The sequence below is a fragment of the Abrus precatorius genome, unplaced genomic scaffold (genome assembly GCF_003935025.1).
Source record: "Abrus precatorius isolate BTA unplaced genomic scaffold, Abrus_2018 Scaffold11, whole genome shotgun sequence".
Taxonomy (NCBI): Eukaryota; Viridiplantae; Streptophyta; class Magnoliopsida; order Fabales; family Fabaceae; genus Abrus; species Abrus precatorius.
Genome location: NW_020874303.1, coordinates 21,033,934 through 21,047,984, shown reverse-complemented (window position 1 = coordinate 21,047,984; position 14,051 = coordinate 21,033,934). Strand labels below are relative to the sequence as shown.

At 30.4% G+C, this 14,051-nt stretch overlaps 2 protein-coding genes across 2 annotated transcripts; both read left to right on the top strand.

Moving 5' to 3' along the window:
• Positions 1–134: 134 nt before the first annotated feature.
• On the top strand, positions 135–7,057 carry LOC113855353 (MACPF domain-containing protein At1g14780). Its single transcript, XM_027486968.1, has 8 exons — positions 135–418; positions 508–749; positions 3,814–4,006; positions 4,132–4,206; positions 4,426–4,609; positions 5,716–5,885; positions 5,977–6,041; positions 6,154–7,057. The coding sequence occupies exons 1-8, from the start codon at positions 182–184 to the stop codon at positions 6,761–6,763; spliced, it is 1,776 nt and encodes a 591-aa protein (XP_027342769.1). The 5' UTR covers positions 135–181; the 3' UTR covers positions 6,764–7,057.
• Positions 7,058–8,715: 1,658 nt separating this feature from the next.
• On the top strand, positions 8,716–12,666 carry LOC113854066 (probable phospholipid hydroperoxide glutathione peroxidase). The gene is made up of 7 exons (XM_027484900.1): positions 8,716–8,892; positions 9,477–9,553; positions 10,876–10,937; positions 11,035–11,153; positions 11,383–11,550; positions 11,752–11,822; positions 12,491–12,666. Exons 1-6 carry the CDS (start codon positions 8,740–8,742, stop codon positions 11,779–11,781), a joined length of 609 nt encoding a protein of 202 aa, XP_027340701.1. The 5' UTR covers positions 8,716–8,739; the 3' UTR covers positions 11,782–11,822; positions 12,491–12,666.
• Positions 12,667–14,051: the final 1,385 nt, after the last annotated feature.

Here is a 14,051-nt window from a genome sequence, read left to right as displayed (position 1 = left end):
TGTCAATCGTAAGGCTAAATTTAAACAATTAATGATGATACAATTATATAATAAATATATAGTTTTTACAAAATAAACCATTCCCATTTCCCACCGTTTCCATTCCACTTTCCACCCGTTTGAGGAGAAAAACTCGTTTATATTATTAGTGACACTTTCATTGGGTCAAAAAACACAAAAGATGGGGGAAGGCGTAGTTGAGAGAGCTCTGAACAGCTTAGGAAAAGGCTTCGACTTGACCTCAGATTTCAGGCTCAAATTCTGCAAAGGCGAAGAGCGTTTGGTTCTTCTCAATGAAACAGAGAGAAGAGAGCTAGCGGTGCCCGGTTTTGGACCTATCAAAGATGTATCCGTTGACATCAAATGTGACAAAGGAGATCGCACCCGCTATCAATCTGATATCCTCACCTTCACCCAAGTAAGGCATTTCACCAAACACTTGGTGGAAATTCAAAATGATTTAGTTTTTAATGTGATTGAAATTTGGTTTCTGGGTTTTGATCTTAGATGTCAGACCTCTTCAATCGTAAGAGTTCAATCCCTGGGAAAATCCCATCTGGGTACTTCAACACCGTGTTTGGCTTTGATGAGGCTTCATGGGCAACTGATGCAGCTAACACCAAGTGCTTGGGTCTTGATGGCTATTTTATCAAACTTTTCAATGTTCATATTGATCGGTATCCTCTTGTTCTGTCCAAACAAGTCCTTGAAGCTGTTCCTTCTTCCTGGGATCCTCCGGCACTCGCAAGGTAATAATTATTTCTTCCCCCCCTTTTTTTAAAAATTTCATTTTGATTATACATATTAATGCAAATAAATTCCACATTAAGATTGAAAGCGAGGTTAAAACTGCTGCACAATGAATTGGTCTAGCTCTTAGACCAACCATAGAAATGTTTGTGGCCATCTCACATCCATTACTGACTTTCATCATGTAGTGGTTGACCGCTTTGTGTAAAACCAAGTTTTACCATCCAGTAGTGGACGAGGCATTTCATAAACAATATTTTTACACATTTTTTACTGATTTAATCTAAATAATTCGGTGATATATTAGTTTTATTATATATTTTTCAATGATTTAAATGAATTTATTCTGAGGGATTTTTTAGTATAACATTTGTAAAAGTATTACTACCGTATAGGATTACCATTATCTTCTAGTTTTTAAAATTGTTGATTTTCTTAAACGAATATTGTTTTTGTTGTTGAATTTCTACAGCTCCAATTTACATTCACTTTCCAATAATAAAAAAAAAACTAAGTATAAAGGCCATAGTTTTGGTTATATAGATATATATAGTTGGGAAAGTAATTGGCGAACTGTCACATAAACAAGGTCAAAGAAGTAGTTTGGTTGGGGCAAACCTGTAACGTTACACTTTCATTGCACACAGCATTTTTACGTGGTGTCAAACATGGAGATGCTTTACTTGTTGGAGACGTTAGCTTAATAGAATGGTAAAGTTTAATTATGATAAAATAATAATTGCATTTTGAAAAAAAGTCAGTTTTAAAAAATAAATGATTATATTTTAAAAATAAACTGAGTTAAATAAGCACTTTGTTTAAATAGTCCATTTGATATTTTTCTCTCTTAACTGTTTCTTGACTGGGTAGTAGTCAACTCCATCATTGCCAGAGAGTTATAATTATTGATAGTTCAATTGTTTAAAACTTTAAATTCTGTGTGTAAGGATTGAGAGAATTAAGAATCAACACGTAAAAAGATAATTGAAAAATAAAATAAAAGTTATGTTTTTTATTGTAACTTTGCCACCGAAACAAAAAAGTGTTCTAATTAGTAAATTAGCATTGATGATTTGTAGGAGATTTGGAGGGATAATATAATAGATCTTCTAAGTATAATTATTTTTAAAAAGAAGCTAATTAGTAGCGTGGGTTTGCATATTAAAATCAATTTTCATTTAAAATTTGTTTTTTAAATGAAGTCTCTTGCTTTGATGAAATCGGGAAAGGGCTTCCGTGAAGTTATCGACTTAACGTGCATTTCATCCCACCTAACGATCCCTTCATCAAACGCTTAGCTCAATTTTCCAAAGTGGTTTATAATTTCAGCTATTTAAGATTTTTAAAATATTTTTAAATAATGCTTCATGTTCCCTAAAATGTTTTATTAAACTTCAAGTTCTCATTTATGTCTATCCTTTTTGGCTGGATGATCATAACTAGTTATTCATTCTAAAACAAGCTTAGAAAATTAGAAGTAAATAATTTTTTTTCAGTCAATGGTACACATCAAGAGCATCTACAAACAAATAATTTAAACTATTGAGTATATTGTAATATTTTTTTATTAAGAGGCTAAGTTAGAATTTTCATTAACAATATATGTAGTGATGTTTATAGAATTATTCAAAATTGTGTTGAATTTATAGGCTGCTACTTGGAAAGTGAAAGGAAAAAGCACAAAACATTATCTCTGAATTTTCCCACTTCCTCTCAAGCTCAGGTCTTTTTCTTACAGCCATAAATATTTTAAAAGAATGCGTCATACGGCATAAAATTACTTGATCAAACTTAAATTTCTCATGAATGGTTATCCTTGTTCGGATGATCAAATTTTATTTAAATTCTAAATATAAGCTTAGAAAACTAGAATCTGATAGTTATTTCATTTTCGGTCAAAGATAGACATCAAGAGGATCTAGACAATTAATTTCAAGTATTGACTAAATCATTATTTTTTATATGAAGCCGGGTTAGAAATTTTCACAAACGATATACTAATAGTTACGAAATTATAATAAAAAATTGTGTTGAATTTCCAGGCTGCAAGCTGGAAAGTGAAGGAATAAAACAAAATATTGTCTTAATTTTCTTTCCCACTTCCTCTCTTACTCAAGTCATTTTCTTACAGCCAGAAGTGTTCCCTTCTCATCCTCATCGACGTCTTGCTGTGTATTATTGGCAAAGCCTGTTTACACTATCATATATTGTTATATCCAGTTCTTATGTGTGGATAGGAACAAGTCAATCGTTTACCATATTATAACAATAATGATGATGGCGACATTGCAATGATTTTGGCCATTTTCTAAAAGAAAACGTAGGATCCAAACTAACTTAAAATCATCCCTGTTTGTCCGATGATTATATTTTTATTGTTTTCAAAGCTCTAGGAATGCACCACAACATACTTATAACTATGAACAGTTAAAAGTTAATTTTTTTAATTAAAAAATTAGACTTTATTTTAAATGATTTTTTCAACGTGTTTACAGGAATATATGATAAAATAAATAATAATTTTGTTAAAAATTATGGTACTTAATGTTATCAATATATTTCAATAAAGCGCTCTTATACTTACCTTGGAAGATTGATATTTTAAAATACTAAAAAGATTTCTACAGTTGGCTTAGAAAACTTGCAGAGCCACAGTCAAATAGCAGCAATTTTCCAGCCTCGAAACTTGAAATTATTTAAGATTTTCAAAGATGTTCTAAACTTTTTTGGGTGGGCTATTGACTATGCATCTTAGTATTCTAGCAATTTGACTTGAAATCGCCGATATGAAAAACTGGGTCTCAATTCAATTAACTATTCTTTTAAAAAAATAATTTTCAATTGAATGTAACTATGTAAAGAGACATAAATTTCCATTCAATTCCAAGTATTAAACTAAGACAGCATCCTTAGACATTCTAACATTTGATAAAGTTGGGAAATACTACTGGGCATTCTTGATTCTCTGCCACCTGATAGATAAGAAGACACTTTAAAATGTAGAAACTAAACTTGGTTTTAAGTCCATTGATTGATGTTCTTTAAAGGTCAACATTTTATCAGATTCATTGAGAAATTCGGGACACACATCCTTGTGGGGCTTAGCATTGGTGGCAAAGATTTAGTGCTAGTCAAGCAAGACGTGTCTTCCAACTTGGGGCAATCAGAGCTCAAGAAGCACTTGGATGAGCTTGGAAATCAATTATTCACTGGCACGTGCAATTTCCTTCCCAAAACCAAAGAGCAGAAACACAAGGTTTCCTTCATATAATTAATTAAGCACCGTTTTGGATATCAGAACAATTAATAAGCCAATATAGTTTTCCATTCCATAATTTGATTTTGTTCTAAATAGTTGCATTGTGATATGCTGAAATACAGGTACCACAGGCTTTTGATGTCTTTGGTCCGCAAATCGTTGCCTTCAATAGCTCTACTTCCGTTTGTGCAAAAGATGTATGTAGGTTCATCTTCAGTCCAGACCAATCTTCATTAATAATTAATATTATAATTTGAAAAAAAGTTGAGAAATTCTTAAGAATTTTCATTAAGTAGAAAAAGATTGAAAATATATCTGAAACAGATTTTCCCCGAAAAGACCAAATAGGTTAATTATAATTAATAATGACAATAATGAGTTTTAGAAATGATATTATAGATAATGGAACTTTTCAGGGAATTACTGTGATATGTGCAAAGAGGGGAGGGGATACCCAAGTGAACAACCATAGTGAATGGCTTCTCACAGTTCCAATAAAGCCAGATGCTGTTGATTTTACATTCATTCCCATCACTTCTCTTCTTAAAGGTGCTCCTGGGAGGGGCTTCCTATCCCATGCCATCAACCTCTATCTCCGATGTAAGTTTATTTTATTTTCTCCTCTTCTTGTCAAAATGAAAACAAAACAATAACTGCAAAACTTGGATCAAAGTCACTCTTCAATCACTTGAAGAGTATAGACTCCCATGTTTGCAAACCAATAAAATGCATGCCAACAGTAACTTTGTGTGTTTAGATTAACTTATTTGGGTTGAGCATTTTGAAATTGCATCCTAGTATTGCAATTCTTTTAGGATTCTAATTTTCATTATACTTCTTTCTGTTATATTCCTTTATTTCTTTAAATTTTTTTATTTTTTTTTATCTCTCAATTTCTTTTCATTTTTCCAACCTCAAAAATGGAATGCACATTTATCAATACCTATTCATAAAATAGTATTCGTATAAATTAGCATATTTGAAAAATTAACATCATTATTAATTAATTAATATTTCCATGTATTCATATACTGTACTATATATTTTTGTCCAGAAAAAAAAATACTATTTAATTTTTTTAAAAAAGAAATTGAATATAATAAGCGATTAATTTTTTGAAATAAGCTGAATCAAATATAAAGCGGAGGTTTTTCTTCATTCATCTAAAATTTAGGGAATGTAATTGATAAGAAATACTAAGGTTTTTCGTTTCAAACTTAAAGTGCGGTCTCGTCACTTGCAGCATGCAGGAAAAATATTATGGATAACTTCTAATTCTCTTTTCTATGGCTTGACCTGATACAGTGGTTTAAAATTGATTTTTGGTCTTATGAACATCAAAACGTTCGTAATAGCTCGTTTTTTTATTCTTAGATCATCACATAACTCCTGTTGCACATGTATATTATGGGTGAAAGTCAATTTTATCACATACAATAAATTACTATATAAATTTCAGAGAGAGTTGAAGTTTGACTTGAAAATTGCAATAGCAGTTTTGATTTTAACAAATTTGGACAAATGAGAACGAAATAAATTCCTATAAAATTACAGATAAGCCTAATATGTCAGATTTGCCATACTGTCTTGACTTGGAAGCACACAAGTTTTGGGGTCCCATTCACAATGTTTAACCATTCTTCACCAGGCTGTCACGTTTTGGTTGTTGAGCTAAATTAGATTAATTGAATTCATATGAAATGCAGATAAGCCTCCTATGTCAGATTTGCCTTATTTTCTTGACTACCAAGCACACAAACTTTGGGCTCCCGTTCACAATGATCTTCCTCTGGGCCCAGTCACAAACAGAACTACCCTTTCTCCTTCTCTCAGTTTCAACTTGATGGGTCCCAAGCTTTATATAAACACAGCAAAGGTACATTCAAGGCCTTCCCTATTAGTAATTATTACATGTTAGACTTTAATGCCATGTTCTTATGTCTAAGTAAGTATCTTACTCACAACAGGTAACAGTTGGTAAAAGGCCAATCACAGGGATGCGCTTGTTTCTTGAGGGGATGAAATGCAACAGGTTAAAGTCACACTACTATTAATTATTCTTTCATGTTGTGACTAATCATCAATCTTAGATAAGATTTTCTGGCCAATTAACAGTGGTGCTCACAAGGATGTTGGTGACACAGGTTAGCCATACACGTGCAACATCTTTTAAACACCCCATTAATGCTTAACAACAAAATAGAGGATTCCCCAATATGGTCAGAAGAAATCATTGATGAACGTTTCTTTGAAGCAATCAATGGGAAGAAATTTTCCCATGTATGTACAGCACCAGTGAAATACAATCCTAGATGGAGTTTTGATAAAGATGCGGCCTTTATTGTCACAGGAGCGCAACTTCATGTGAAGAAACATGACTCAAGGAGTGTCCTTCATCTGAGGTTGTTGTTCTCAAAGGTTTCTAATTGTGTAGTTGTAAAATCAAATTGGACACAGGGCTCCTCTGGGTTATCCCAGAGATCTGGCATTTTCTCAGCAATAAGCACATCAATTTCGGGTAATAAAGGCCAGAAAAAACCAGCTCTAGTAGTGTTGGATTCAAGTGTGTATCCAACAGGACCTCCTGTGCCTGTGCAAACTCAAAAGCTGTTGAAATTTGTAGACACTTCACAGTTATGTAAAGGCCCACAAGATAGTCCTGGCCATTGGTTGGTCACAGGAGCAAGATTGGTGTTGGACAAGGGTAAGATATGTTTATGGGCTAAGTTCTCTTTGTTAAATACTGGTTCATGACATATCAATGCACAAGTTCAAATGAAAATTTGAAAAAGGGATGAATTTTTTTTCAAATTATACATTTTTATGTAAATTATCACATATATATCCCAACAATGGATATGTCCTTGTCTACTTAATATTTCTAGTTATCTGATGTACCTAGTTATAGGATCAATTGTTTCTTCCATTTGTTTTGTAAGTAGCTTCCCACAAAATCAAGGATTTACAATATTGTATTTAGATTCCTTTAAGAGAAAGTGAATGAAACTATAGAGGACTCATTTCCATATATATATATATATGCTTTCGTTGAGATCCTTCTCAAGATAAAAATGGAGGGTATAATAGAAAAAGAAAACATGCATTTCTTTAAACGGATCAATGATTCAGTGCTTTTTTTGTCCCTCATAAATTATATTTTCTTTATACTTTGATTTAATGCTTTTAAAGAAATAAGTAAATAATTACTTTTGGCTGAAAAAATAAGGATTCTTTAATTTATTTATTTATTAAAAGATTTGGTTGTGAGTTAATTAGACTTGAAATGACATTTACGTAGACTTTAATTATAATTTACGTCAAGGATATCTCACCCCTAGAACTTAGTTCCTTTTAAATATAGATTTTATAATTAACTGTTCAAATGATCTCATTATCGATTAAATATCAAACTTCATTGATTGTAATTTGTATTTTATACTCACTAATATCTATAGATAGAAGTCAGAAAGATACAGAATTTTTTTTTTTAAGACAAATATATAAATCTTTTCTGCTACTTCTTTACTACAAATTTCATAGCTGTAATATAAATAATTTTAACTAAGTATTAATTTTTTTATATATTGCCTTAGATAACTAGTAATATGAAATTAGGTGTAAATATAAATTATTAGTTAAAAAACTTTATAGGTTTATTTTACTTTACCATTTATATGTTAATATTATATATAAATAGGAGATTTAATCTAGTTTTGATAAAATAGTATTATTCTTAATAATTAGTAATTCATAAAACGCCCTATTTAATTAAAATATAAAAATTTTCATATTTCGAATGAATAAATACACATAATCAAATATCAATTCTTGATCATATTTGATCTTGAAAAAATATTTTTGTAAAACCTTTTTGGAAAGTTTACATTTGATTCCTTCCTAAAAAAAAAATAAAACTACATCATTTCAATGTCAAACAAGTTAATTCAAAGCGAATTACCAGTTTAGAAAACTTTTCATTACACCCATATTAGATGGTAATTAAGTAAGTACGAAATAAAATTTTATTTTCAAAAAGAAATTTTATTAATATATTATTTTCATAATTATTAATTATTTTCCTAAATTAAATAATTTTAATTAAAATATTAATTATATCAAAATAAAATGTATTTAACATTTTTAAAATAGTGAAAAATATTTAATAAAATGATAGTTTTTTAATAATTTTTTAATGCATGTCTAATAAGTTAAAATACAATTATAAAAAATTTAATACATACTATTGATGATATTTAATACGATAAATTTAATATTTTTAATATATGTTTAAGATATATAAAAAATTAGTTTTTAAAAGCAAATTTTATTTTATTTTTTAAAATTTTGTAACTTGCGTTTTTAAAAATATGATAAAAAAAATAAAAAATAAATTTTAAAAAGTATAATAATTAATGTTATTAATATATTAAATTAAGTCATGTTATATAATTTTTAATAAGAATATTTTTTATTTTCTGTTAGATAAAATGTTTTTTAGTTATTAGTTTCCGTACACCTGTCCCAGCGCATTGATGACGATTCAGATTCAATGAGATGGATCAGTTACTTGACGGAATCGTGAATGATTGAACGTACGATGCGAACAGAGCACCGTCACATTTATGTTCACATGTGAACGTCGTGACGTGCATTTCTGTTCTACATATGAAACCTGAATAATAATAATATTAATATGTGGTATAAAATAATTTGAGATTTGATCGATTGTCATGAACTGGTTGACTTTCTGGAACTGTATATCGATTCTCTTGCTGCCTTTTGCTTTCTTCTTCTACTGTTACACATACCCATCTTCTCCTTCTCCTTCTCCTTCGCTCATGGCTGAAGAAACATCCAAATCCATTTACGATTTTACCGTCAAGGTTTCTTTTTTCTTTCTCTATGCTTAGAATTGTTGCCTCCTCATATCCATTTGTTGTTTTTCTCTAATTGATTAAAAGATTGTGACTTGCTCGGGTCCAAATGTTTTTGCATTCGGATTGCTTGATGGGTGTGTGAATGTAAAATAGGAAATATCAACTAGATTAAGAATGGCACAGTTATATTTAATAGGTTCATATTTCATATATCTAGTGTTTCAATTTTTTAGGAGATCAATGAAGCATGCTAATCTACTTCGCTTTTCACCTTATGCCTTTGCTGCACATTTGCTTCAGCTTGTGCTGAGACCAAGACTGCAATATTTATATTTATTTTCCATGATGATTTTTTTTTTTACGATATTGATGGAAAATGAATTGGGTTCTGGGAGTTTTGGTTGATTATTGGTTTGTCAATGCTCATTTCTCTTCCTACCAAAATTTTTGGGACAGGGCTGATTTATTTTGTGTTGCTGACTTTATTGTAAATGCACCTTTAACCCTGCTGATCTTTGGTTACTTAATTGCTTGACTATCGATTTACTTTTATGATTTATTTTTGTTTGTGGTATGAATTAATATTGCAGGACATCCGTGGAAATGATGCGAGTCTCAGTGACTACAGGGGGAAGGTTCTGCTGATTGTGAATGTTGCCTCCCAATGGTAACATTATTTGATATATACTTGATAAATTATTTTTGGGTCATTGCTCACAGCCATATATCGGTTTACCTTATCTATGTTTTTTTATTGCATCTCAGTTGCTCATGTTTACTTCAACCTTGATTATCTTTTAATCATCATGCTTTATATTACTCTGCCTTGTTTCGGCTCGATGTCCTCAAATTCCCTTTCATCTGGTAAATTTCTTGAAGTTTTAGGAATCTACACGCAGTTTAGACTTTAGACCATAGGAAGGTGTTCATAATTGTTAAGGTAAAGAAGATTCCTGGAGTTGACACATTTAGAGTATTGTTTGATTTGGTTCTAAAAGAGTTCTATTATTGCTGCGTTTGGTGTTTGAGAAATGTGATGCGATAGCTATGTAGAAGTATGATACCGCAATTTCTCTAACATGAAACAAGAATGCTTGTGAGATTCCATCTGTTGGTGAATCCTTTATTTAGTGCAATTCCAACTAACAAACATAAATCTTTATTCAAAAACTTGATTTTACAGTTGAGTTTGAAAAATTTTATGTAAGATTGAACTTTAGCAGGTGAGTTTTATGTAAATGAATCACTAAAGACATTGAAAAGCCATCGACTTTCGGGCTATAGTATTGAGTTCTGTGTTGGATGATGCTAAACAGCATCTGATTTCTTATTAATAGATACCAGGGCTTAAGAAGACAATATATCATTAATGTTATCAAAATCTGTCCGATGAGTTTTACGGATGATGTTGTGATTTTTTTTATATTAGTAGGAATAAAAATAAGATCAATAACAATTGTATTCAGGAGAGAATTGGAGTAGCATTTACTGATGAGAAACCAACAATGGTTCCAGTAAGAAAAGTGGATCAAAAGATTGTTCAATTAAAAGGGATAGCAGATGACCAAAAAGAACTTTAGGATAACCTATTAAAACAAATCTCACTTTAAATGGATTTTGGATGTGTTTAGATATAAGTGCTTATTTGATAAACACTTTTTAAAAGATGATTTGTCATATATTTAATAATGAAAGGTTTTGGAATAAGCTGAAACAACTTATTTTGATAAACTAAATCAAGAAGCTTATTTATGGGAGTTATAAGTTGTTTTCCATAAGCTGTTCATAAACTTTTTCAAATAGGTCCTTATTGAAATTTGGTTTTTGATAGAGTCCAATGATGTTGTTGGATTCATTTTTCTAGTTTCATCTAGTGGGATAAGACTGGTTGTTATTGTTTATATTAGAATTAGCTAATTGCAGCACATTATTGTTCCCACTTTATTATTTTTAAAACTGTACTTATAATTGTCTACTTTATTGCTGCAGTGGTTTGACTCAATCAAATTACAAAGAATTGAATATATTGTACGAGAAATATAAGAATCAAGGTCTGTCAATTTTGTGAAGGATAAGAAAGAAATATATGGCAACCATACTTTATGAGGTTGTGAATTTGTATTACTGAGACTTCTGAATTGTTTCCAGGGCTTGAAATCTTAGCATTTCCATGCAACCAGTTTGCTGGACAGGAACCAGGAACCAATGAAGAAATTCAGAATGTTGTATGTACAAGATTCAAAGCTGAATTTCCTGTCTTTGATAAGGTGATTTCTTATAAACACGTTGTAATTAGCTAGAGTGTTTCTCCATTTTTTATTTGGAACTCTCTTTCTTTTTTTCCTGTTTTTCCTTTTACGTGTACCTTTCTATCTGGGTCTGGCATGCTGTAAATTGTCCTGCATCAATGTTATTTATGCATGTGGAGAATTTGTTTGAATACTGTTCCTTATCCAGTTTATATGGAAATGATCCTAAACTAATTGTAAATCATAGGTTGAAGTCAATGGGAAGAATGCAGCACCACTTTACAAGTTTTTGAAGGACCAGAAAGGGGGAATATTTGGAGATGGTATCAAGTGGAACTTCACAAAGTTCTTAATTAACAAAGAAGGGCAGGTTGTGGACAGATATGCACCTACCACCTCACCTCTGAAAATTGAGGTTTGTTACAAACTTGTATAAGATTTCTATATGTAGTGGTTCCGGGCAAAGAGGGTCAATTGTACTTAAATGTTGGACTACTGTTTGGGCTATTGGCATAAATGGCACTTGTCTCTATAATAGGAAACCAAACATTTAATCATAGCTGAATTTATCTTGCGTCAAATAAGATTATTGTAAGTTATATGTTTCCTCTTGCAGAAAGACATCGAGAAGCTCTTACAATCTTGAGTACTAGGATTTGATTCTATGGAATACCTAATGTTGCAGAGGTTAGTTTTGCAGTCATTAGTTTTTCACCTCTCTTCTTCTTGACTTTAAATTCTCAATCTTGCATAAGAAAATGCACTCATTCATTTGTTCAAATGTCTAACATTTCATCTCTCTTTCATGGAACATGCAATGAGCAAATTAATCTTTACCCTGCATAAATATTTTGACCAAAGTTCATTACTTCAGGTCAGAGTATCTCATAGATGTTAGTTTTTAATCAGTTTTGTTGGATTTAAATTGTATGAGATATCATCTTCTAGATCAAAGTGCAAAAAGAGAAATCATAATCTGATTTCAATTTACTAAATCAAATCACAAGAGTATGGTTTAGTTAGATATGATCTTAAAATACTTTATGTCAAGCCAACATACAATGGCAAATGGGTTTACATTTTTACATAAGTCCCACCAAATTATTCTTATTGGTTTACCACACAAACTTTAGTTACTTACCCAGTTAGTCTACCTTAAAATTTCATTTAAATTGTCATGATACATGACGGCTCTTAATCGACCCTTTATTTGGACGTAAAGTTCTTTTCTCTATTTATGTATTTGTAACTTTTTTCCTTGAAGGATTGAGGGTTTCTCCTACAACTGGTTCTGACTATTTAATCTTAAGAAAGTTACATCAGCTAATGGTCAGTCCGTATGTTCTTCTGTGCAGGATGTAGGCAATCTGTCTGGTGCTTTTAAAGGACTAGTAGCAATATGTATATCCCCAGTTAATTTATGAACTGGAATATTCTCAATACATCTTCTGTATTTGGATTGTGCAATAAGTATAATTTGGTGTTCTGAGTCTCTTACTTTTTAATAAAATAATGTATGTTATTCTGTGATTCATACTACATCTATTAATGTGCATTACATATCTAAGTACTACATAAGTTTTAAATGGCCCTCGTAGGTTTAGTTGGAAGCTTTCTATGAGAGGGAAATGATTTCTTTAGTCAAGTCATTCTCATTGATCACAAAACTGATGGTAAGGAATAACCATAAAATGCCTGATCGAAGGGAATATTAATTTTATGAGTTATGGATTTCACTAAGTTTATGATTCGTTAGATCATTGCTTGGAGTAGAGGGCTATAAGATAACAAAAAATCGAGGATCTTTTATGTCTTGTTCTTTACATGAAATGATCTTCAAATATAATGACTGATGGAATTAGAACAAGCTGGCTTTCTTGTACCATGGTGGAGGCACCATTTTTGGTGTTACCACTTTTATAGAGATACCAATCACACTAGCATATCTTCGAACCGGATAGTAATGGTGTATTCATTCTTAAGTTGGATTAAAGAGGTTTAAACATTTAGCCTACTTTAAATGCAGGTAAATGCTTTCGTACTTTCTTAGGTTATTCACTTTTTCACTTTAGAAGAGTAGTGTTTTGTATTGTATTGAAAAGTTAATAGCCTTTCAAATTAAAAACAATGTTAAGTGTGGGAGTAAGACTGACATCCTTATTTGTCACTGAATTGGCACTACAAAATTTAATTTCTAAGACGGAGTATTTTGTACGAATTTGCGTGGGAGACCAATTGTAGAGGTTTATGTAAAATAAAAACTATTTTTATTTGAATACAATTATATCTTTTAGGATAAAATTTACACTATAAAGTAAGATAGAATAGACTCCTGCTAACAAAATGAGCTAATAGGTTTATTTGGATTGGCTGAGTTTTATCGAGTTGAGTAAAAATAGATAAGATCTAATTTGGACATTGCATAAATGATGTCAAGTAAATGGTTTTAAATTTATTTATTTTTTACAAGATTGGCTCACATTGAAGTTTAGATTGACCTGATTGGACTGATTTATTTTGTTAACATTGAAACAAACTTATAAGATAGTAGTTAAACAAATAATGAAAATATGATAAAATAAAAAAAATTATTTTATTATATCTTTTTTCATGTTTTGTAAATAAAATATCTTTAAAATGGATTTAAAAAACATAATAAAAAACTCTTCAAGATGGATTTTAAATAAATAAAAAAACATCTAAAAGGTATAAAACTTGAAAATTTGATAAAAATTAAAAGATTATGTCATATGTGAAGTTAATGTTTTCAACTTGGTTCCTTTTAAATAGTGATAATTTTTAATAAGTTTACTTTTGTTAAATAAAAATATTTATTAAGTTCATACATAGTTAAAGTTTTTAATTAATCAAATTCTTATATTCAACAAAAATATAATAAAACCCTAATAAAAATAT

What these genes read in the sequence shown, in the direction of transcription:
- LOC113854066 (XM_027484900.1), top strand. Translation starts at nt 8,740, where the DNA reads ATGAACTGGTTGACTTTCTGGAACTGTATATCGATTCTCTTGCTGCCT. An exon ending in TTTACGATTTTACCGTCAAG is followed by an intron (nt 8,893 to 9,476) that starts GTTTCTTTTTTC and finishes TTAATATTGCAG; the next exon opens with GACATCCGTGGAAATGATGC. An exon ending in GTGAATGTTGCCTCCCAATG is followed by an intron (nt 9,554 to 10,875) that starts GTAACATTATTT and finishes TTATTGCTGCAG; the next exon opens with TGGTTTGACTCAATCAAATT.
- LOC113855353 (XM_027486968.1), top strand. Translation starts at nt 182, where the DNA reads ATGGGGGAAGGCGTAGTTGAGAGAGCTCTGAACAGCTTAGGAAAAGGC. An exon ending in CTTCCGTTTGTGCAAAAGAT is followed by an intron (nt 4,207 to 4,425) that starts GTATGTAGGTTC and finishes GGAACTTTTCAG; the next exon opens with GGAATTACTGTGATATGTGC. An exon ending in CATCAACCTCTATCTCCGAT is followed by an intron (nt 4,610 to 5,715) that starts GTAAGTTTATTT and finishes TATGAAATGCAG; the next exon opens with ATAAGCCTCCTATGTCAGAT.